General features: G+C 45.7%; 1 protein-coding gene across 2 annotated transcripts in view; it reads right to left on the reverse strand.

Moving 5' to 3' along the window:
* Positions 1-25795, reverse strand: part of znf423 (zinc finger protein 423) — a 260684-nt gene that overhangs the window by 139338 nt on the left and 95551 nt on the right. The window contains exons 4-5 of one of the 2 annotated variants that reach the window (XM_061722329.1): positions 6435-6612; positions 3952-4076 (exon numbers count right to left, since the gene is read on the reverse strand). In XM_061722329.1, coding sequence (XP_061578313.1) covers positions 3952-4076; positions 6435-6612 — 303 coding nt within the window. Of the gene's footprint in view, positions 1-2654; positions 2668-3951; positions 4077-6434; positions 6613-25795 lie in introns of those variants that run through there. The other variant, XM_061722327.1, reaches the window with a different exon arrangement.

The following is a 25795-nucleotide window of genomic DNA, read 5'->3' on the forward strand; positions in this document are numbered from 1 at the left end:
GAAGGAAGGAAGGAAGGAAGGAAGGAAGGAAGGAAGGAAGAGAGGTAAGGGAAGGAAGGAAGGAAGGAAGGAAGGAAGGAAGGAAGGAAGGAAGGAAGGAAGGAAGGAAGGAAGGAAGGAAGGAAGGAGGGAAGGAAGGAAGGAAGGAAGGAAGGAAGGAAGGAAGGAAGGAAGGAAGGAGGAAGGAAGGAAGGAAGGAGGTAAGGAAGGAAGGAAGGAAGGAAGGAAGGAAGGAAGAGAAGGAAGGAAGGAAGGAAGGAAGGAAGGAGGTAAGGAAGGAAGGAAGGAAGGAGGTAGGAAGGAAGGAAGGAAGGAAGGAAGGAAGGAAGGAAGGAAGGAAGGAAGGAAGGAAGGAAGGAAGGAAGGAAGGAAGGAGGGCAGTACTTGTGTTTGCGGTTGGCGTGCTGGGTCTCTATATGCGTGAGGAAGGAAGGAAGGAAGGAAGGAAGGAAGGAAGGAAGGAAGGAAGGAGGTAAGGAAGGAAGGAAGGAAGGAAGGAAGGAGGTAAGGAAGGAAGGAAGGAAGGAAGGAAGGAAGGAAGGAAGGAAGGAAGGAAGGAAGGAGGAGGTAAGGAAGGAAGGAAGGAAGGAAGGAAGGAAGGAAGGAAGGAAGGAAGGAAGGAGGTAAGGAAGGAAGGAAGGAAGGAAGGAAGGAAGGAAGGAAGGAAGGAAGGAGGTAAGGAAGGAAGAAGGAAGGAAGGAAGGAGGTAAGGAAGGAGGTAAGGAAGGAGGGCAGTACTTGTGTTTGCGGTTGGCGTGCTGGGTCTCTATATGCGTGAGGAAGGAAGGAAGGAAGGAAGGAAGGAAGGAAGGAAGGAGGTAAGGAAGGAAGGAAGGAAGGAAGGAAGGAAGGAAGGAAGGAAGGAAGGAAGGAAGGAAGGAAGGAAGGAGGTAAGGAAGGAAGGAAGGAAGGAAGGAAGGAAGGAAGGAAGGAAGGAAGGAAGGAAGGAAGGAAGGTAGGAAGGAGGTAAGGAAGGAAGGAAGGAAGGAAGGATGGAAGGAAGGAAGGAAGGAAGGAAGGAAGGAGGTAAGGAAGGAAGGAAGGAAGGAGGTAAGGAAGGAAGGAAGGAAGGAAGGAAGGAAGGAAGGAGGAAGGAAGGAAGGAGGGCAGTACTTGTGTTTGCGGTTGGCGTGCTGGGTCTCTATATGCGTGAGGAAGGAAGGAAGGAAGGAAGGAAGGAAGAAGGAAGGAAGGAAGGAGGTAGGAAGGAAGGAGGAAGGAAGGAAGGAAGGAGGAGGTAAGGAGGAAGGAAGGGGAAGGATGGTTAGGAAGGAAGGAAGGAAGGTAGGTTGGAAGGAAGGAAGGAGGAAGGAAGGAAGGATGGAGGAAAGGAAGGAAGGAAGGTGGTAAGGAAGGAAGGAAGGAAGGATGGAAGGAAGGAAGGAAGGAAGAAGGGAAGGAAGGAGGTAAGGAAGAAGGAAGGAAGGAAGGAAGGAAGAAGGAAGGAAGGAGGTAAGGAAGGAGGTAAGGAAGGAGGTAAGGAAGGAGGTAGGAAGGAAAGGGAGGTAAGGAAGGTGGTTAGGAGTGAGGTATGGAAGGGTGGTAAGGAAGGTGGTAGGAGGAGGTAGGGAGGAAGGTTGTTGGATGTGGTAGGTAGGAGGTAGGAGGAGTAGATGAGGATGGGCAGTTATTGTGTTTGGGTTGGGTTGTGCTGGTTGATGTGGTTGGAAGGAAGGAAGGGAAGGAAGGAAGGAAGGAAGGAGGATGTGTAATGGAGGGTGTTTAGGAAGGTGGTGGAAGGAGGTGTAGGAGGAGGTAAGGAAGGTTGGGTAGTATTGTGTTTGCGGTGGTTGTTAGTTGTGTGGTCTGAGTGGTGAGGAAGTGAAGGAAGGAGGTTGTGATTAAGGAAGGAGGTAAGGAAGGAAGGTTGGAAGGAGGTAAGGAGGAGGAGGTAAGGAAGGAGGTAAGGAAGGAGGTTAAGGAAGGAGGTATGAAGAGGTACTAGTTACATCATTACTTAACTTACCTTTCCATTCCTGGAGGTAAGGAATGAGGCAGTACTTGTGTTTGCGGTGGCGTGCTTCGTCTCGATGTTCCGTTACAGCTGTTGCTTCGTCCAGCTAACTCCTCCGACTTGCTTCCTGTCCCTTCTTCTACATCTACATCTCAGTTAGCTCTCTCTCTTGCTCCGGTCACGACTTCCTGGGGGTCGTCGGGTCAGCACGTGCTTCCTCCAGCTCGTCCTTCTGGCTGAACAGTCTCGCAGTAATCACACATGCTACAGGTCCCCTCCTCCCTTCCCTTCTCCCTCCTTCCCTCTCGCTCCGCAGAGCCAGATGTTCTCTGTTCTTGCGTGAGCTGAGCTGAATGCCAAAGCAGAAAGTAGTAAACAGTGAAATCATCGTCAGAAGAAAGGGTGATTATTTGCCTTGGTTTACGAGTAACGTTGGGAGCAATAATCACAGGAGAAGCAGAGATAAAGCAGAGTAATAACACAGTGAGTTAAACGGCTTTACCTGCATGTGGCTCTGCAGCTGCAGCGATGATGTGGAGGAGAAGCCGCGCTTGCACACGCTGCACTTAAATGGTTTGCTGGAGCTGGAGGTGTGAAGAAAAAGAAAGACAAAACAACACAAAAAAGCAGAAAAAAAAACGATCAAAACCAAGCTTTGCACAGGTTTCCTCATAACGTGTTCAGAAGCAGAAGCAGTTACCTGTGTGTCTTGAGATGGATCTTCAGGTGGTCAGAGCGAGAGAGAAAGCAGCTTCACACTCCTGGCAACTGTACTTCTTATCTCCTGCATCATTGGACAGTTTGATCACTGATGGTTATTTCAGAGAAAAGCTTCATTTCAGATGTTAAAATATCTTAAAACTCCAATCTAGACATGATAGTTCAGTATTAATATTAATATTATTAGTATCCTGTTAACCCTGTGTACTGTCTTTGGGTCAGAATGACCTGGTTCTCCTGTTCCTTCTTTACGCCTGCTCTCTCCTTCCTTCCTTCCTTCTTTACTCCTTTCCTTCTTTCTTTCTCCCCTTCCTTCCTTCTTTTCTCCCCTTGTACATTCTTTCCTTGTTTTCTCCCTCCCTTCCTTCCTTCTTTCCTTCCTCCCTTCCTTCCTTCCTCTTTTCTCCCTTCCTTCTCCCGCTCTTCCCTCCCTCCCTCCCTCCCTCCCTCCCTCCCTCCCTCCCTCCCCTCCCTCCTCTTCCTTCCTTCCTTCCTTCCTTCCTTCCTTCCTTCCTTCCTTCCTTCCTTCCTTCCTTCCTTCCTTCCTTCCTTCCTCTTCCTTCCTTCCTTCCTTCCTTCCCCTTCCTTCCTTCCTTCCTTCCTTCCTTCCTTCCTTCCTTCCTTCCTTCCTTCCTTCCTTCCTTCCTTCCTTCCTTCCTTCCTTCCTTCCTTCCTTCCTTCCTTCCTTCCTTCCTTCCTTCCTTCCTTCCTTCCTTCCCTCCCTCCCTCCCTCCCTCCCTCCCTCCCTCCCTCCCTCCCTCCCTCCCTCGCCTCCCTCCTCCCTCCCTCCCTCCCTCCCTCCCTCCCTCCCTCCCTTCCTTCCTTCCTTCCTTCCTTCCTTCCTTCCTTCCTTCCTTCCTTCCTTCCTTCCTTCCTTCCTTCCTTCCTTCCTTCCTTCCTCCCTCCCTTCCTTCCTTCCTTCCTTCCTTCCCTCCTTCCTTCCTCCGAAGACAGCACAAGGGTTAAATTATGGTTTACAGTTTAAGATTCCCAGAATATTCTAATTTTTTGAGTTAGGATATTTGAGTTTTCTTAACCTGTAAACCATGATCAGCAATATTAAAATAATAAAAGACTTGCAATATTTCAGTTGATTTGTAATGAATCCAGAATGTATGACATTTTTGTAATTGCATTACAGAAAATCACAATATTGTAATTTCCTGAGACAGTCCTGAAGAGTTCCAGCCAACCAGGGCTCTGTAAAAGGTTCCATGTCACCACAGTGAATGAGAGCAGTGAAAACCCTCCAGCATCAAAGGTGTAAGTGTTTGTACCGGTGTGCAGCTTCACGTGGCGGTCTCTGCTCCTCTTGTGTTTGAAGAGACGGCTGCAGAAGGTGCACTTGAAGGGCAGCTTGTCGCTGTGGATCTGCTCGTGTCTCTTCAGGTAACTCAGGCGGCTGAAGGGGACGGGAGGAGATGGAGGCGATGCCAATGAGTCTGAACCATGACAACCGTTTACTGCTCATTCAAACATCAGCCCACGGGCCAGAGCCCAACATTTCACTGGTCAGCACCACTCAAGGTGACCAAACTTACTTGTGATTTTTGAAAAGATCCATGTCTATAGATGTCTATAGATGATATTCTGGTATGATAACCTTCCTGAGTGGCAGCTGGATCAGAGTTATCAGCTCATGAAGTTACCAGCCCCTTCAGAAAATTACATTTTAGATGCTGCTGCATATCCTGGTTTAGACTCATGTACAGGAAATTCATTGAAGCTAAGATGTGAATCTTTCTGACCAACATAGAGGTCACTGCAGCTCTTTAAACTACAAACACACATTTTTACACCATTTTCACCTAAATGATATACTATCTTTTATTCCTGTGTCATCTAGGAACACAGAGACACAAAATACAAAAACTGGAATACTCACAGGACCATAAGGATTCAGGAAATGTATAATACACCCAATTTAGAATCATCAATTAACCTGAAGGGGGTTTTAACTTCATGAGCTGATAACTCTGATCCAGCTGCCACTCAGGAAGGTTTTCAGACCAGAATATCATCTACAGACATGGATCTGTTCAAAAATCATAAGTACGTTTGGTCACCTAGAGTGGTCTGATATCTGGTCTGGAACATGGACTACATGTGTCATATCCAGCCCTCCAAAGTGATCAACAAGTAACAACCAGTGTGCACACTTCAGTACAGTCAGAAACCCTAAGCATTAGCTTTTAATGGATTTAAAAAACAAATCACGATAAGAAGAAGAAATAAAAAGGTTAAAATGTTAGTGGCTCACATATCTTAACCACATCTCCATTTTAACCAGTGCGTTATTAGAAACCATTATTACCCAACTGCCTTGTAGCATCATTATATCAGTTTACCATTAGTTTAAGACTTATAACTTATTACCATTCAGTCTGAAAGCTGAGATAAAGAATATATATATATATATATATATATATATATATATATATATATATATATATATATATATATATATATATATATATATATAGTAAAGAAATGATAGGTTATAATTTTAAAGTAATTCAATAATAAAGAAACTCTACATTAAATCACTTGTTCACTTTATCAAACATTGTCTAACCACATTTAGTTTTAAAAGGCAAGAGGCAGTCTAAGCATTTAAGGGGTAAAAAGCGTGTGCACATCAAAGAGAGGCTGATGGAAACAGCAGCTCTGTTAGAAGTTCTAACTGTACAGGACGAGAGAGACAGCTGTTCTTAAATTGGTCTGGACTGATCCCTGGAGACGTTAGTGAGGAGAAGTATTCACCTCATTCCCTTTACTGCTGCCTCTGTTCCACATGATCACATGTTTCCTCCGGATAATACCAACTACACTTATTCTACACACACATCACAATCTAAAAAAACTAAACACCTAAATGTGACATGACATTATTATTCAGAATCAAGGGTGTAACAATATATCGTGCCACAAAATGTTTGCGATACAAAAACGTCCCGATACGTGTCGTGGAGGTGCCAAACTGTATTGTGATATTGGGTTCCAGTGTACTTTAATGTCCCTCAACAGTGTAGGATTTTAGAACATCAACACAGCACCTAGTGCCGTACTGTGGCGTATCACTCCGCCCAATCTAAAACAGACTAATCACTACAGATAAACTGACTAGTGTCATTATAGTCCTGATTTACATCAGAATATAATGAATATATTTATTAAATAATGAACCCTGAATTACCAAAATAAACTTCTTAACAAAAATAAATCTCCTCTTACACTTATAAGGTGAGCATGAATCAATCTTTTTTATGATGTAAAATTGTATGTATTTATTTACTTTTATTTATTTATTTAATTTTAGTTAAATTTCTGGAAAAGAAAAAAGTAAAATCATACATGAGAGAAACTATTCAGTTTGTGGCTAAATATTTGTACTTGTCTGAAACTGAAGATGCATAATGCAAACCTGACATTTACTTTCAGTTCAGTTTGTGGAAAATGGTTGGCCTGGCTTTCTCTTTAAAACTTAAACAGTTATAAAGCATTACAAACTGTAACAATAGGGCAAACGTACAGCATTGTTTTGTATTTTGTGTCTTTCAAATAAAAGACCATTTTTTCCAGTCATAGTTCCTCATTCAAGGTTGTTAAAAAAAATACTGTTATAATATCGTATCGTTATCGTGACCTCAATATCGTGTATCGTACCGTATCGTGAGATTAGTGTATCGTTACACCCCTACTCAGAATTCACTTGTACTCTGGATCAGTGGAGAGCCAGGTGCATCATGGGAGCAGGTACCTGAAGGACTTGTCGCAGAACTGGCAGGGGTAGGGCAGCCCCGCTCCTCCCTCCTCCTCCCCGCCCGTGGCCATGCCCAGGTCACAGCAGCCGTCCGGCAGCTGGGACGGAGACGCCACGTCCTTACTGGACGGGGAGGACGGAACCCAGGACAGACCGGCCAGGTCATCGTCCCCGTCTAGGAGAGGAAGCAGAGGAACGCTTATTTCTTATGAATGAATGAATGAATGAAGTTTATTCAGTCATGACAACACAAAACATTACACCAAAAAAAAAAAAAAGCATTAACATTTCACACCAAACCAATAATCATGTGTTGAACAATGACTGAAAAGGCTGAAGCAAACTGCTTATAAAAGCCTATCCTTTATTATTAACTACCGACCTCCAGAAAACCAAAAAGAGAATAGAAAAGCAAAGAAACAACAGAAAAGCAAAGAAATATTAACAGATAGTCAATCGCACTTATAAGCTTCAAAAATAGCTTTACAAACCATTTTCTTAAAACCAAAAGAGAATGACATGTTTTTAAGATTATGTTGGCATCATTCCAGAATTTAACTCCAGTAATGGAGACTCGTCTCCTTTTCAGACCTTTTTTAGATTTTTGTTCAGTAAAATTGCAGACACCTCTAAGATTATAACGAGTTTCCTGAATTGAAAAGAACCTCTGTATTGAGTCAGGGAGCATTCTGATTTTGCTCCCTGCATGATTTTATAATAAAACAAATCATAAAATGTATCTAAGCGTACTCTTAAAGAAAACTGTGCAATGTTATGGATAAGTCCTGAATGCAGGTATTGTGACGTAGAATTGTCAAATTGGTTTAATTCCCCGCACGAATTGTTACAGATTACTTTTGTAATACTGTATTTGACCCGGTCTTTGTACGTTTTGACCGTATAGAAATGTAATTCTTGCCATTGTAAGAATGAGATGAACCTGCTGGGTCTACTGCCCTTACTTTTTAACAACTTGTGCTTTTTATTATTTTACCTCTTTTCTTATCATTTTATTTCATTTTATTAGTTATTTACTGTTTAATTGTGTCTTGCCGCTTTTAATGCTGATGTAAAGCACTTTGAATGACCTGGTGTTGAGTTGTTCTATACGAATAAACTTGCCTTGCTACAACAAAACAAACTAACATTTCTACAAAGGTAAGGGATTTGAAATAAAGAGACGGGTGAACTCAAACGGGATAAACGAGCGCGTTGTTCTGATTTTAAGGAAAAGTTGAATGTTCCTTCGAAAGCTAAAAGGGACGGGAGGAAACCTGTAGGAGTTGAAATGAGGAAAAAAACACAATATAAACCAAATAATAGCATTTATTCTGGTAACACAAACAAGTACACACGGAAGAAAAAAAAGGTTGCAAAGATAAAGAGAAAGTGAAACAGGAAAGAAGAGAGATGCACTCTGGCAGTGGCAACATCTAAATAGAAAAGCTCCAAGAACTACGAATCCCCGACGGAGCTCAGAAATAAGGACAGAGTGTATTTTCTCTCCCTTCATCCTCCCTCTGCAGCCATCCCTCGTTCCATCCCTCCCCTCCCTCCATCCGTCCCCCAGGACCATAGATCCGCCTCATCATATTTTCATTAGGGCCTTGGCAGATTGAAACGTCGGAAAAGCGATTAGGAGATGTGGAGAGCCGAGCGGAAAGATGGCGATATTCTCTCCCTTTATCTGTCGTACATTGGTGATTATGCAGAGCTCCTTGCCTTTTTTTCCCTCTCCCTTCTCCCCCTCTTGTGTCGTCTCTCACAAAGGCGACAAAAAGGCCATGACTCCTTTAATAGACACTTCAGAATGGATTTGAGGTGACAAAAGAAAGCGCTGAATAATGCTTGATATTGTTCCGTTCTCTTTGTGTGCCCTGCAGCAGCACAGTGAGGCCAGAAACGGAGCAAAAGAAATGGAAAAAAGGAGACAAGGCAGGCTTGTTTTTTGCTTTTATTTTATGCAATAGCTCCATGAACTCGGGCGGCAACCAATACAAAGAAAAGAAAACAAGGAAACTTGAACAAGTGAACAGATAAAGAGGAAAATGTCAGATACGACTTTGATGGAGACACTGACTACGTTTACATGCAGTCAAAATTGGGGTTATTGCTAATATTCCGGTTACTGAAACATTGGGAATATTCCGTTTACATGGTGATTAATCATTCAGGATATCTGGATCAAACCAGCGACGCACGGAGAACATCATGACGCAATTCCTGTCATTTCTGCTTCTTCTTCCTGTATCCAAATTCAAAACAAATGCTGCTTCACGCAACTTTTCTCTCACCTTCTTGTAAATCTTCTATCCCGGTACTTTCTAGCGTCTACAAATGCAGAAATGTTCATATCCTTCATTACATTTATGAAGTGATTAGTCTCCTCCTGGTCTTGGTTTCTCCGTGTTTATAAGAACTTCCTGGACTCAAAAGACCAGGATTCCTTGTGAACAGAGCATGTGCAGAAAACTAATTCATGTTCCGTTTGATGGGGATATTCCGTTTGGTGTTTACATGACCCAATATTCAGGTTTTAAAAGGAGTAACCCAGGTTTTTAAAAAGTTTTTAAAAACCCCGATCTGAGCAAATTCGGGTTATTCAAAGGGGTTATTGGTGTTTACATGGCCGTGCAAATTCGGGTTATTGCCAATATTCAGGTTTTTAAAAGGGTTATTGATGCATGGAAACACAGTCTATGTAAACAGGGTTTTTTTTTTCTTAATTTCACTTAAAAAAAAAAAACAAACAACAAATCTAAAATAAAAAGCCAGTATTCCTACCAGCCCTAAAATATTCTCAATCAGAGTTTGTAACGTACGAGAGCAGTGACTGTGACGGGTCTGAAGAGAGATTACCTCTTCCTGGGGCAACACATCCTTATGCATGACTTCAACTTAAAATTAGTTTATTTTTCTCCAAGTGAGTAAAGGGACAGCTACTCTGGCCCTGATTACAGATCAGTGTGGTTCCTGTTCTGAGGGGGAAAGGCAGACATTTAGGAGGAAACTCTGAATAAATTAAGCCGGCTTGTTCCCCGGCTCACCTCCTCCCGGCTGCTAGGGCTTCGTGTTGATATCTCTATTCCTTATATTTTCTTTAGCCCTTCTCCCTCCTCACTTGGAGTAGATTTTATAATTCCATGTGCAGACAGTTTTTTTTGTGTTTAACCCAGACCCCCCTGCAGAGTTCTATTTGCTCATCGCAGTGCCTACGTTTTCCCCGTGATCGATTCATCACAGGAATCTGTTTTCCACCCCCTCCCTGCACGGAGTAATCCCTGTAGACGGAGCTCACACACACACACACACACACACACACACACACACACACACACCCACCACGCACACACCCACCACGCACACACACCCACCACGCACACACCCACCACGCACACATGAACCACCACGCACACACACCACGCACACATGAACCACCACGCACACATGAACCACCACGCACACACACCCACCACGCACACACACCCACCACGCACACACACCCACCACGCACACACACCCACCACGCACACACACCCACCACGCACACATGAACCACCACGCACACATGAACCACCACGCACACACACCACGCACACATGAACCACCACGCACACATGAACCACCACGCACACACACCCACCACGCACACACACCCACCACGCACACATGAACCACCACGCACACATGAACCACCACGCACACACACCCACCACGCACACATGAACCACCACGCACACACACCCACCACGCACACATGAACCACCACGCACACACACCCACCACGCACACACACCCACCACGCACACACACCCACCACGCACACACACACACCCACCGCGCACACACACCCACCACGCACACACACCCACCACGCACACACACCCACCACGCACACACACACACCACGCACACATGAACCACCACGCACACACACCCACCACGCACACACACACCACGCACACATGAACCACCACGCACACACACCCACCACCACCAGGCTGCATTAGCAGTGGGTTCAGGTAAAATAAAGTGGTGTGTGCTTTGGAGAGGCTTCTAAAATGATCAGGAGAAACTTCTTTGGTTGCGTTTGTGACTACGTTTCCAGCATCAATAACCCTTTTAAAACCCAAATATTGGCAATAACCCAAATTTGCACGGCCATGTAAACACCAATAACCCCTTTGAATAACCAGAATTTGCTCATATTCGGGGTTTTAAAAACCCCAATATGAGCCCTGGGTTACTCCTTTTAAAACCTGAATATTGGGTCATGTAAACGCCAAACGGAATATCCCCATCAAACGGAACAGGAATTTGTTTTCTGCACATGTTCTGTTCACAAGGAATCCTGGTCTTTTGAGTCCAGGAAGTTCTTATAAACACGGAGAAACAAGACCAGGAGGAGACTAATCACTTCATAAATGTAATGAAGGATATGAACATTTCTGCATTTGGAAGGAAGGAAGGAAGGAAGGAAGGAAGGAAGGAAGGAAGGAAGGAAGGAAGGAAGGAAGGAAGGAAGGAAGGAAGGAAGGAAGGAAGGAAGGAAGGAAGGAAGGAAGGAAGGAAGGAAGGAAGGAAGGAAGGAAGGAAGGAAGGAAGGAAGGAGAGAGCAGGAGGAAGGAAAGAAGGATAATTAGGTCATTTTGACCCGAAGACAGTACAAGGGTTAAATGTTTGTTGACATGGCCAAATTAAACTGATAAAACTGTCATTTATTTAACTATAAAATAAACTACTAAAAGGTGAAAACTGATTTTCAGGATTCTGGCAGAAATCAAAAAGAGAAAAAACTACATTAAATAAGTCCAGATCTATTCTTACAAGTGAAATGTAACTCAGTGTAATTTCTGTCCACATGGGATTGTAATTGATTGGAGAAGTGTGAAAGTCTGCTGTAACTAGGGCTGGGCGATATGGCCTTTTATTAATATCTCCATATTTTTAGGCCATGTCACGATACACGATATATACTGTATCTCCATATTTTGCCTTAGCCTTGAATTAACACTTGCATACATGCATACAATCACACCAGTATGATGATTCTATATGTCTACATTAAAACATTCTTGTTTATACTGCATTAATATATGCTCATTTTAAACTTTCATGCAAAAAAGGGGGAATAAGTCAAATTTATCAAAACTGTATTTATTAAACAGTTACTAAGCAGGGAGTGGCACAAACATAAAAAGTGTCATTTTAAAACAGAAAGTGAACGTTGCATCTCTCTGACTCTGTCTGAAGAATATCTGCTAAGAATCTTCTGGTCCCGGTGTTGTGCCAAAAAGTGATTGCCTGCCAGAATCTGATTTCTTCTGATTTCTGGCCGCGGGAGCGCATTGAACGTTAGTGCTAAAACGTCAGATTTTCAGATTATGAAGCTCAAGAATGAGATCAAGTCATATTTAGGCAGAAACAACTTTTCATTAACTGTATTTGGCCTTCAATCAATTTTTGGCAGGTAAAAATGCCTATTTTGTGTTGTAATGGTCCTTTAAAAGAGTTCAAAGCAATCATGTGAGCTCTAGTGTTTATGAAGCTCAAGAATGAGATCAAATCATATTTAGGTAGAAACAACCTTTCATTAACTGTATTTGGCCTTCAATCAATTTTTGGCAGGTAAAAAGACCCATTTTCAGGGGAGAAATCAGATTCTGGCAGGCAATCACTTTTTGGCAGGGCACTGGTTTTACCTGGTTTTACCAGCATGAGCTGCTCTGAGCAGGAGGGCCCCGTACAGCACCTTTATATTAAGACTATTGTAGGTGTAGGGACTGCAATGTTTCATCCTCTCCTCCTTTAATTTGCATCACTTTCACTTACTTTTAGAAATATGACGTCATATAGTCTTGTTTGACTTTGTTTGGATGATAGTGATTGATTTCATGTGGCCACATTTAAGCACTAGGTGACGTTTCTCAGCTCTGGAAGAGAAAAGCCTGAATTATGGTTCTGCGTTAAATCGACGTAGAACCTACGCCGTAGGGTACGCCGTAGCCTACGCCATAGACTACAGGGCGATGCGCAACTACGCCGTAGGCTCTGCGTTGGTGTAACGCGGAACCATAAATCAGCCTAAAGGCTCGGCTGCGCGTGTAGCGCTGAGCGGCTCCCCAGCTCTCTGGAGAGCTGTGCGAAGAGAAAACATCCCCTCCCGTTTTACTAAACCGGGTCCGTCGCGCGTAACAACCGCGCGGATGAGCTCACGGCCGAGTTTAGGAAAGTTAAAGTTAAGTTAAAGTTAAAGCGGGGAAGTGAGCGGCGGTCCCGGACCGCAGCGCCGACACCAGCAGCTGGTCGGGGGCCAATGATAATGCACACACGACAGCACATGACTGACGTATGTGACAGGGTGCGCTTGTTTTATGTCTCAGAGAAGGAGAGACGAGAGAGTGAGAAAAGCCTGTAATTTAATGCCCGCGGCTAAAAGCAAATGCGTGAAAATTTATATTCCAATATGCACGATAGAGTCATTTTGTACATCGAGTAGAAGCCGAGATACATCGGCTATACTCGATATATCGCCAAGCCCTAGCTGTAACCTTTGTTCCCCTCGTAGCACCAGGAACGCTCGGACGGCCGGTGCTTAAATGTTTCCTGCACAGCTCAGTTCTACATTACAGGTGGTACGGATTGAATGCTTTGGGTTTTCTGCAGGCACGGAGAAAATCTTCCTGGTAGACCCGTCTGCCACAGAGACTGCACCATCAAGTCTGTATGCTGACTAACTGGAGGGAAGAAAGGGAACAAATCTAATTTCTCTGTACTCTTTGCAGTGTGAAACGTGGCCCCGGCTGCCACGGCAACGGGATGCGTGTGCAGCCCAGAGGATCACAAATGTCATCTCAGACACCGAACCATCTCACCTCCGCTCTTCACTGACTAGCAATCACACCAAAGGTGACAAGAAGAGGACGTGCAAACAGACGCCACACACTGACATGCATGCCTGCAGTCAATAACCCTTTTAAAACCCCAATATTGGCAATAACCCAAATTTGCACGGCCATGTAAACAATAATAACCCCTATGAATAATCAGAATTTGCTGAATTTTATTTTTTTTAAACCTGAATATTGGGTCATGTAAACACCAAACGGAATATCCCCATCAAACGGAACAGGAATTTGTTTTCTGCACATGCTCTGTTCACAAGGAATCCTGGTCTTTTGAGTCCAGGAAGTTCTTATAAACACGGAGAAACAAGACCAGGAGGAGACTAATCACTTCATAAATGTAATGAAGGATATGAACATTTCTGCATTTGTAGACGGTAGAAAGTACCGGGATAGAAGATTTACAAGAAGGAGAGAGAAAAGTTGCGTGAAGCAGCATTTGTTTTGAATTTGGATACAGGAAGAAGAAGCAGAAATTATGGGAATTGCGTCATCACGTTCTCCGTTTGTCGCTGGTTTGATCCAGATATCCTGAATGATTAATTACCATGTAAACGGAATATTCTGAATGTTTCAGTAACCGGAATATTAGCAATAACCTGAATTTTGACTGCATGGAAACGTAGTCACAGAAATACTCCACCCAATAGAATGGTTTTGAAGACTCATTGGGAAAAACAGCAATAAAAGGGTGAAAAGAAACCTGGAAACAATGCAAGGACTTTTCCCCGGCAGCCGGGACACGCGTGGATCATTCCAGGCACCGGTGTGAGTCGGTTAAGAGGTAAATGTTTCTGAGGCGGGAAAGTGTGGTTGAAGATGGGGAGGGAGGGGGGTGGGCTACACTACAGAGACTCAGTCAGAACACGAGGAAGAAAGGGAGAAAAAAAAAATCACTTTTGAGGGAGAATGGAGGAGTGTAGAGAAGAAAAGGGGGAGGAGAGATTAGCGTCATTAAAGAGCCCTAATCCTCTGACTACCGTGGCCGGCGCTAAAATGGAGGATCACACGGCTTTTTAACGGCGCCTTTGTCAGCCTGCCACGAGGGGACCTGGCGAGACAAGGCCGGGCGGCCGGCTGGGAGGAACACGAGGATCTGGAGGGGAGAGCGGAGAAAATTCCAATGAAAAGTTAAATTAGAGAAGGATCCTCGAGAGGGGAGAAGATGAGGAGGGAGGGGGGGGGGGGTTTGGAGCAACAAGAAAAAGAGAAAGGGCCAATCCCAATACACCCTCTACTTTCTTTCACTCGCCCTACTTTCTACCACTACCCCTAAAAAGGAAGCCACAGATTTTAGGGCACTTGAAATCTTCCCAGGTCTGTCCCAATACTCCCACTACCCCTACTTTCAGCACCACCACTAAAATCAGGAAGCTGAGAGACAAAAGCTGTTTTAATTTCAGCTGTAGCGCTGTTAATATGTCACTTTATTAAGTTTTAATATTTTTTCAGGCGTAAAAGTAACCGTTAAGATCTCCAACCTGGCCTCAGTTTATCCAAATAACGCCTGTTAAGAAATTTGATCCGATGTTTTCGGCGATGATGAGACCGGGGAGCAGCAGCAGATCACGTACAGACGTGATCGCCAGGTCAACCTGCGCCGTCGTCCTGGGGAGAAACCTGCAGCTCTGTGGAGAATTACCTCTGGCTGAAATAAATCATTTAGGAAGATAAATGTTGGTTTAATAGATGAAATCTAACAGTTGTAGCTACGCCTGTTAAGAAATTTGCTCCGAAAATTTCGGCATTTCTGCCTGCCGGCTCCGGAGCTGATTTATGGTTCCACGTTAAATCGACGCAGAGCCTACGGCGTAGGGTACGGCGTAGGGTACGGCGTAGGGTACGGCGTAGGGTATGGCGTAGGGTACAACGTAGGGTGCGGCGTAGGGTACGGCGTAGGGTACGGCATAGGGTACGGCGTAGGGTACGGCGTAGGGTACGGCGTAGGGTACGGCGTAGGGTACGGCGTAGGGTACAACGTAGGGTGCGGCGTAGGGTACGGCGTAGGGTACGGCATAGGGTACGGCGTAGGGTACGGCGTAGGGTACGGCGTAGGGTACGGCGTACGTCGCCACGTAACCTACGGCGTAGGCTCTGCGTTGGTGTAACGCGGAACCATAAATCAGCCTTTATTCTGGAGAGGTTTGAAAAAGACTTCGCAACAACGAGCAAACGAGTGATTATGTACATTCACTGAGTGAATATTATGAAAGTAAAATATATATTTCTCACTAGAAATGTCATCAAAATGCATTTTTATGCAGAAACTAACTCAAAATATTGATTTTATTCACTAAAAAATAAAAAATGTCCGCCATGTTTTTTTTTGATTCAGTCCGCAAATGACGACGAAAAGCATTCTGGGAAATTTTTCTGGCCCTAGTTCAGCTAGTTAGCATCAGAAAACCCTCGATCCGTAGGGACAGATTCATAGCGCTACGCTAGTTTTCTTCACTCCCCCTAGGTGAAAGAGGAACTGGGACACCACTACCCTCACGGCAACACGCAGAATTTAGGGGTAGGACTGAAAAGTAGGGGTAGTGGTAGTATTGGGACTGGGCCAAAGTGTTGAAAAAAGAAGAAAAAGAGTCAGAAGCAGGCGGACGGCAACACGCTGTTCCTCCGCCCATCATCTCCTCCTCCTCCTCCTCCTGTCTGTTCTCTCTTGAATGAAAAGGCGAATGGGCCGCGGGACCCCAATCACTCGCCAGTCTTCTCCTCTCCCGTCCATTCCCTCTATTCTCCATCCGTCCCTCTGTCCTCAGCAGCCTCTCTCCTCTTCTTTCTTCATCTCCCTCTGTCACCTTTCATGTTGCTACTCATTACAGCGTGGATATCCCTCCCTCCATCCCTCCCTCCATCCATCCCTCCATCCATCCCTCCCTCCCTCCGAGTCTCCAGCAGCTTCTCCCCTACTGGTGTTGGCCTTCACCCCCGTGTCTCCGCCTGGACGGGACCGGTGGTTTGGGGGGGGGGACGGGGGGGTGGGGGTTCCAGATGGACAAACTCTGAACTCCTGAAGAGACGGGAAAGATAGACGGATGAAAGAGGAGGAGAAAAGAAAAGGGACAGGATCCAGGAGTCCTAAAGTAAAACTGGAAAAGACCAGAGAGGAAGGAGACGGACCTCCTGAGTCTACCTGAAACACACACACACACGCACACGCACACGCACACGCACACGCACACACACACACACACACACACACACACCCCGTGTGTCCTCTAATAGGCCGGCAGCGCGGCAGCGTGTGGAGGACACACAGCCTCGCTGAAACATCTTAATGAAGAGACGAACACGCTGATCAATTTCTCTTTTTGTTCCCTCACACCCTGTCAACTTCCCCTTCCCAAACTCAGTGTGTTCCTTATGACTGTCACACGCAGAGAAATGAGTCGAATAAATTATATTTACAGGAGAAGACATTATTAAAAGGAACTGCCTTACAAAAATGTGAGAAGAAGAAGAACAGCAGGTTCTCTCCAAACACTCTGGAGCATTTCCAAACTTCTGAATGTTTGTTTGACGCTGGTGAAATGAAAATAATAATAATAAAGTGACTGAACTGGAACCAACAACATTGTCTCAATTAGTTTGCTATGGATAACGATGTCTGCTTAATGCCTGAAATGGAAATATAATGCATGTACGGCACGCTGTCTCTGCTTATGTTGCTTTGATGTTTGAATCAAAGCAGCAGAAAAGGTTGCAGGTCCCAACGCTGCTACAGGAGCTAAAACGCTCTAGCACCTACAGCTGCGTGCACACATTTCTGAATGAATGTGCAGGGATCAGCTGATGGACACATGCAATCTGAAGGAGACACATTAGGATCTTTTTTTAAAGTTGAACATTTCCTCGAGTCTCAGTGAGTATCAGTGGTGAGTTTTGATGCAGCAGCACAGCGCTGCTGGCAGCCGTGCCTTCACACCTCTGTTCACAGCAGCTGCTTTCCACTCACATATATCACTATCTCACAGGTTTACACTACCCAGATGCACTGGACGGCGTAGGGTACGGCGTAGGGTACGGCGTAGGGGATGGCGTAGGGTACGGCGTAGGGTACGGCGTAGGGTACGGCGTAGGGTACGGCGTAGGGGATGGCGTAGGGTACGGCGTAGGGTACGGCGTAGGGTACGGCGTAGGGTACGGAGTAGGGGATGGCGTACGGTACGGAGTAGGGTACGGCGTAGGGGACGGCGTAGGGGATGGCGTAGGGGATGGCGTAGGGTACGGCGTAGGGTACGGAGTAGGGTACGGCGTAGGGTACGGAGTAGGGTACGGCGTAGGGGATGGCGTAGGGTACGGAGTAGGGTACGGCGTAGGGTACGGAGTAGGGGATGGCGTAGGGGATGGCGTAGGGTACGGCGTAGGGTACGGCGTAGGGTACGGAGTAGGGTACGGCGTAGGGGATGGCGTAGGGTACGGAGTAGGGTACGGCGTAGGGTACGGAGTAGGGGACGGCGTAGGGTACGGCGTAGGGGATGGCGTAGGGTACGGCGTAGGGTACGGAGTAGGGTACGGCGTAGGGTACGGCGTAGGGTACGGCGTAGGGTACGGCGTAGGGGATGGCGTAGGGTACGGCGTAGGGTACGGAGTAGGGTACGGCGTAGGGGATGGCGTAGGGTACGGAGTAGGGTACGGCGTAGGGGACGGCGTAGGGGATGGCGTAGGGGATGGCGTAGGGTACGGCGTAGGGTACGGAGTAGGGTACGGCGTAGGGGATGGCGTAGGGTACGGAGTAGGGTACGGCGTAGGGGACGGCGTAGGGGATGGCGTAGGGGATGGCGTAGGGTACGGCGTAGGGTACGGAGTAGGGTACGGCGTAGGGGATGGCGTAGGGTACGGAGTAGGGTACGGCGTAGGGTACGGAGTAGGGGATGGCGTAGGGTACGGCGTAGGGTACGGAGTAGGGTACGGCGTAGGGGATGGCGTAAGGTACGGTGTAGGGGACGGCGTAGGGGATGGCGTAGGGGATGGCGTAGGGTACGGAGTAAGGTACGGCGTAGGGGACGGCGTAGGGTACGGAGTAAGGTACGGCGTAGGGGACGGCGTAGGGTACGGAGTAGGGTACGGCGTAGGGGACGGAGTAAGGTACGGCGTAGGGGACGGCGTAAGGGACGGCGTAGGGTACGGCGTAGGGTACGGCGTAGGGTTTAACATGTTCATCACCAAAACTAAAACCTGCTTAAAGACAAATCTAAACTGTACTTATCTGTAAATAGTGTGTATATTTGTGTGGGAGAGTGAGTGAGGGAAGATTTTATATCATGTAATATTGCATTGTATGGTCTTTTTAATTGATGTATATGAACTTTATATTGTACTGCAATGTTGTGGCATCAGCTGCAAGCTTCTATCTATGACTACGTTTACATGCAGTCAAAATTCAGGTTATTGCTAATATTCCGGTTACTGAAACATTGGGAATATTCCGTTTACATGATAATTAATCATTCAGGATATCTGGATCAAACCAGCGACGCACGGAGAACGTCATGACGCAATTACCGTCATTTCTGCTTCTTCTTCCTGTATCCAAATTCAAAACAAATGCTGCTTCACGCAACCTTTCTCTCACCTTCTTATAAATCTGGCTATCCCGGTACTTTCTACCGTCTACAAATGCAGAAATGTTCATATCCTTCATTACATTTATGAAGTGATTAGTCTCCTCCTGGTCTTGGTTTCTCCGTGTTTATAAGAACTTCCTGGACTCAAAAGACCAGGATTCCTTGTGAACAGAGCATGAGCAGAAAACAAATTCCTGTTCCGTTTGATGGGGATATTCCGTTTGGCGTTTACATGACCCAATATTCAGGTTTTAAAAGGAGTAACCCAGGGCTCATATTCGGGTTTTAAAAACCCGAATATGAGATTCTGGTTATTCAAAGGGATTATTGGTGTTTATGGCCGTGCAAACTCGGGTTATTGCCAATATTCGGGTTTTAAAAGGGTTATTGATGCATGGAAACGCAGTCTATGTTTGACTGCATTGTCCCTGTCAAATAAATACATAAATAAATAAAAAATAAATGCATGTTTTGTGGTCTACATATTTAAATTTCTGTCCTCTTTTAACCTATTTTTCTCTGCACACCTGCCCTACTTGTTCCCTTTCCACCGCCGTCCAACTGTCCTTTCCACCTCTCTGCAAGCTTCCTGCAAAACTCCTCTCCCTCCATTCCTCTCCCTCCATCCTTCCTCTCCCTCCATTACTCTCCCTCCATCCTTCCTCTCCCTCCATCCTTCCTCTCCCTCCACCCCTCTCCCTCCACCCCTCTCTCTCCGTCCTTCCTTCCCTCCCCGGGCCCCCCCCGTGGGCCCCCGGCTGCCCCGGGCGGCCCCAGGCGTCCACAGCTCCAGACTCACCACAGGGGGCAGAAAAACAACTTCCACCCTTGGCTTCATTCCGGCCTTCACTGTTCTCAGCACACTCACCCATGCACATGCAAACACAACTAGAGGACAGTTTCAGACCAAATACCTAGTGAAAGAAGGACCTAGTGGAATACATCGAGCTTATCTTGACGTTTTTGGGAAAGCGTCCTGCAGGGTAAAATAACAGCAGCTGCTTTCCATGTGACTAGTTTCCCAAATAAAATATCTGCAAGATGGAGCTGTATGACTAAAGAAAGAACATCCTTTAGGTATTTTAAGGCTGTTTAATTGTTCATTTTGATGTAATATATAAGATAGAGTGGTGACAGTATCAATGACACTAGTAATGCGGCGTTTGTTGGCTTTACTGCATCGCTGCATTGGAATAGCAGCAATCGATTCTCATATTAATTTCTAAAAATCGATTTGTATGTTCAAAGATTGATTTTTTTTTCATCATTACATTACAGCTTTTGGTATTTCTTTTGTTTATTCCCCAAAAAGGATGTTTTGAGAATAACTGGTGCCATGTTTTTGCCTTTAAATAAGTTTAAAGGTATGAAAATATTAAGTTTTCAGTTATAATTGCATAAATTGTCTATATTTCCTTACTTTATATACTGTCTTGGGGTCAAATTTGCATAAAATGCTAAAAACCAAATTCTCAAATATTAAAAACCGTAATAGAAAATGGAAAAAATTTAAACGGAATGTGGGAAAAATGAAAAACCGATTTCCTCCGTCTCTGTTTCCTCCCTGGATCTGTTTGATAATTCTGATCCACGATGTTTCTGTTTCAGTTCTATCAGCATTCTGGGAGCTGATTGGTCCTTACAGCATCATTAGCTGCAATACTTGCTGTTGAATCTCAATATAATACTAGTATTAATATGTTGCAGAACTACAGTCATATAATTCATGCAACAGCTCAAAAAACAGTTTTAATAACACTAACCTAAATCAATATCGGAATCAAATCAAATTGGATCGAATCAAATCTTGATGATCAATTCTGAATCTTAAGAATCAGAGTGGAATCGATGCTTGACATTTGAATGGATCCCCAGCCCTGGTCACCAGCAAGCCAAGCAAAGCTTATTGGTTGTTGTATTATGACAATTAGGGATGTTCCGATACCATTTTTTTCACACCGAGTACGAGTATTTTAATTTGTGTACTCGCCGATACCGAGTACCGATCCGATACTTCTACCACAAATATAATTAGGCTAAAAATGCAATGAAAAATGCAATGAATTGGAAGACGGGATCTATTTGCAACAGAAATTAAATTTTAAAAACAAAACTCAGCCAGCGGGGCTTTCCTCCGCGCTTTAGTCTCATCGCAGGAACATCAACTGAGCATGTGCGGGGCTTCACCTGAAGCCATCTGTGTGAAACAACATAAACAATCAAATAGAATTTAAAAAACAGGCTAAATGAAATGATGTTACACACTCTTGTACAGTAGGTGGCGGTATGCACCTTAAAGTTGGTTGAGATCTGCCAATAAAACAGAGACGAAGAAGAACAACATAAACAATCCCATCGTTACAGTCCGGTTATAGAGAGTGATACTCGTGGGTGAGACTGACAGCGCCGTTTCAGGCAAGATAGTGACAATTAATGCAGCAGGACGTCAGCAGGGTGGACATATTTCAAAATAAGGGACGCGGCGCGGCTAACCGGCTAACGCGGCTAACCGGCTAACGCGGCTAACCAGAATGTTAGAATGGGATTGTTTATGTTGTACTGTGAGTTACGTGGAGTGTTTAATAAAGTTCCCTGTGAGTAAGGGTAATACTCAACCGTCCAGTTTGTATAATTAAGGAAGAACAAACTGAAACATGAACAGCTGCTACAGCCACAGAGCTGCTGCTCAGCCAGGCTGCAGACTGACCCGGGGAGCAGCGGGGCGGCTCAACGTCTCCCCCTAGCGGCGCTAACCAGTAACTACAACAACAATGAAGTATCGCTGCGTGGTATCGGAGGATTTTTGAGAGTACGAGTATATGAGGGCAGTATCGGCCCCGATAGCGATACCAGTATTGGTATCGGGGCATCTCTATTGACAATGAACCATTTCTTTTGACAAGTCATATGATTTGGTTCAAACTACCTGTTGCAGAGTCTAACGTGGCAGCGTGACAGGATTCATTCTGCTGCAGTGGGAGAGAAAACATCCATGCTGGTGCATTTTCAGAGCGACAAGCTCCATGTCCTCAACATGGTCTGAATAAACTTCAGAACTCTACTAACGGCTAACACGCTAGGTCACAGGGAGTGAGGGGAGCAGTGATTCCACACAGATGTAGCATGAGTGCAGCCCTGGCCAGAGTCCTCTCTGCCGTCCCCGTAGCTCAGGGACTGTCCTCCGCAGGGACGAGCACTCAGGCAGCAGGCTGTCCAAGGCTCCGGCCCTCCACAATGGCTGGACTGTGCATTCATGTACTGAGGGCCGTGGGGAGTCTCACCTCCTGCCCTGGGAACGGTCCGGCTGCTCGGGCCCGCCAACCGCTCCATATGGGCAGTGTGTGTGTGTGTGTGTGTGTGTGTGTGTGTGTGTGTGTGTGTGTGTGTGTGTGTGTGTGTGTTTGAGGGCAGAAGGTTAGGGGGCAGGGGGCTACTGATGGGGGAGGGGGATATTGGGCTGGCAGATGACAAGTTTGTCCCCGCCGCACTAAATAATACACAACAACCAGAGCTTCAACATAAACCTAATATAATGTTCAATGTTTTAAGCAATACTTCACGTGATCAAGAAGAGAGCTCAGCCTGGACTGTAAAACTGTTACATGCAATGCAACAACTGGGAATGCTGACACATTAGGGCTGGGAAAACTGGAGCTAATGTATTTTCAAGTGAAAATTAAAGCTGCAAGCAGCGATGAACGGGCCCTCGCGCATCAGACGAATCAGAAGAAGGGGCGAGGCTAATTTTCACCAATGAAGGTCAAGTACTCAATACTGAGTCCGATGACTCCACCCACATGTCTTTATCACAAACCATTCAAAAGTTATAGCAGAGAAAAGTTTTTCTAGGGGGCGCTGTTGAGCCGTTAGGCCACGCCCATTAATGCAAACCAGTAAATATCACATTTTTCGCCAGGCCTGGTTTGGCTGCAAAATGTGGTGACTTTTGGGGCACGTTTAGGGGGGAAAAAGGACCTCCTTTCGTCAGAACGATATAGAATAAAGAATAAAGAAAAAATTCCTACAGATACAATAGGGCCTTCGCACTGTAAGTGCTCGGGCCCTAATAAACACTGGTCCAACAGCACGTGTGTGTGGAGTCACAGGTGTCCCAGTAGAGCCTCAGAGCCAAGGCTCAAAGTGACAACTATCATTGCCTTTTCAACGTTGTATTTTTCTTCATCCTGGTTGTAAAACATCACGAGTTTAAGGAAATATGGATGATAAGAAATGTGAAAGACCACTGCAAAGAGACTCCGAACACACTTAAACTTAACTGCTGTGACTCTGTTGTCATGAAATGATTCAAAAACCTCATTAAAGTTCACTCTCCGTGTACTGCACACAATGGACTCGCATGAATTATGATGCATGTGGGACTGAAACGGCTGCAAACAACACATCAACACAGCAGCCATGATTCCAAGTGACACAGAGATTGCAAATAGTTGTTTGCAGCTGTATTTTCCCAACTGGCAAAGGAACCCCTGATTATTGAGAAATATAGAGCTTTACCAGCGATGTGATTATAATGGAGGAAAGCTTTCCAGAAAATCTGGGTTGCAAATTTAAATGAGTGTAGGAATTAATAAAGAACTAAGTTCTGAACAGACTCTTCCATGACAACACAAACATGACGCGTGTCCAGCAGAATCCCTCCACCTCCAAACATCCACCATGTGGTGGAGGAGGGCGAGCATCTGCTTCTTCTTACCACATCTCCCTCTTTAACTCTCTCGCTCCCTTTTCAAAGAAAAACCTTTAATCTCACCGTGTGCCGTTTCCCACTTTCTTTCCTTCTCCCTCAGAAGAGGAAGCGCTGTACCTGAACCGTGAGGGGTCACCTCCACGTCCAGCAACAGTTCTTCCTCTCCCAGCCCCCCCACCCATCCACCCATCCCTCACTCCGTCAGTCCATCTCGTCTGCTGTTTGTTCTCTCAGAAACCAGAACCAGCTGTCAGCCAGGAGTGTTAGATAAACAACAACACCACGCCAACACACACACACACACACACACACACACACACACACACACACACACACACACACACACACACACACACACAGTACACATGCTGTCACGCCAACACACACACACACACACACACAGTACACATGCTGTCAAGCCAACACACACATACACAGTACACATGCTGTCACGCCAACACACACACACACACACACACACACACACACACACACACACACACACACACACACACACACAGTACACATGCTGTCACGCCAACACACACACACACACACACACACACACACACACACACACACACACACACACACACACACACAGTACACATGCTGTCACGCCAACACACACACAGTACACATGCTGTCACGCCAACACACACACACACACACACACACACACACACATGCTGTCACGCCAACACACACACACAGTACACATGCTGTCACGCGGGCGCACACACACACCAACACTGGTCCCGTTGTGTGCACGCCGGCGGCTACATCAGCTATTTATAAGGACGAGGCTCGCTGGACGGAGCAGACCGCTCACTAACCCAGAAACACACTCACCTGAGTCACGGACTGAGAATCTGGCTCATTATTTAACTCTGTTGTTCAACCGGCGCTTATGAAATCCAGTCTGAATCCCTCCAAACCAAAGGGCTGGAGTTAGTTAGTTAGTTAGTTTCAATTTATTGTCCTTTCAGCAATTCTTTTTGCATCTGTGACTGCGTTTCCATGCATCAATAACCCTTTTAAAACCCGAATATTTGCAATAATCCGAATTTGCAGACCATGTAAACACCAATAACCCCTTTGAATAACCTGAATTTGCTCATATTCGGGTTTTTAAAAACCCCAATATGAGCCCTGGGTTACTCCTTTTAAAACCTTGTGCTTAAGATAAGATTCCCAGAATATTCTAATTTTTTGAGATAGGATATTTTAGTTTTCTTAATCTGTAAGCCATGATCAGCAATATTAAAATAATAAAAAGCTTGCAATATTTCAGTTATATTCAGTTCAATTCTAATTTTCTGATGTATGGACAAAGCTGTTCACGCATGAACACACACTCAGGTGTTCCTGTCACAGTCACCTCTGTGTACACAGGTCTGTAAAGAAGGGAAGTGGGCAGCTCGTAACACAAACACACGACTACACACATCAACAAACATATATCACTACATGTGCACAACAAATAAGGCAGTGTTTTTAACGAGGCTAAAAAGCTGCAAATTAGAGCGAAATTAGAGCAAGATAAGTGCAGCAGCTGAGCTGCCAAGAGCTGGGTTTGAGTAGCAGCAGAGAGACTGGGAGAGACTGGGGGGAGGAGACAGAGAGGAAGTGAGCCTGCTGGAGTCCCGGGGGAGAACAGCAGAGGGGGGCCCCGGGCCCCGGGGACGCCCCAGAGCAGGCTGGCAGAGGCGGGTACCTCCACCCCGACGCTGGGGTCCCGGACAGCCCCCACTTACAGCTCTAAACCCTCCGTGAGAGGAGGACATGCCCACGGACACGCACACACTCACGGACGGGGGCCCCCGGGGGCCAGAGCCCCCCCCCCCCGGGGGCCGGAGCGGAGCGGAGCTCAACACCTGGACCTGCCATTACTCACACACTCAGGGATTAGAGCACAGACGGAGGGGGGGGGCGGAGACGGAGACGCCACACGGGGACACACAGACACGCACAACACACACAGACACACACAGACACACACAGACACGCACAACACACACAAACACACACAAACACGCACAAACACACACAACACCCAGAAACACACACAGACACACACAACACCCAGAAACACACACAAACACACACAACACCCAGAAACACACACAAACACACACAGACACGCACAAACACACACAACACCCAGAAACA

This window comes from Cololabis saira, chromosome 5 (genome assembly GCF_033807715.1).
Source record: "Cololabis saira isolate AMF1-May2022 chromosome 5, fColSai1.1, whole genome shotgun sequence".
NCBI classification, from domain to species: domain Eukaryota; kingdom Metazoa; phylum Chordata; class Actinopteri; order Beloniformes; family Belonidae; genus Cololabis; species Cololabis saira.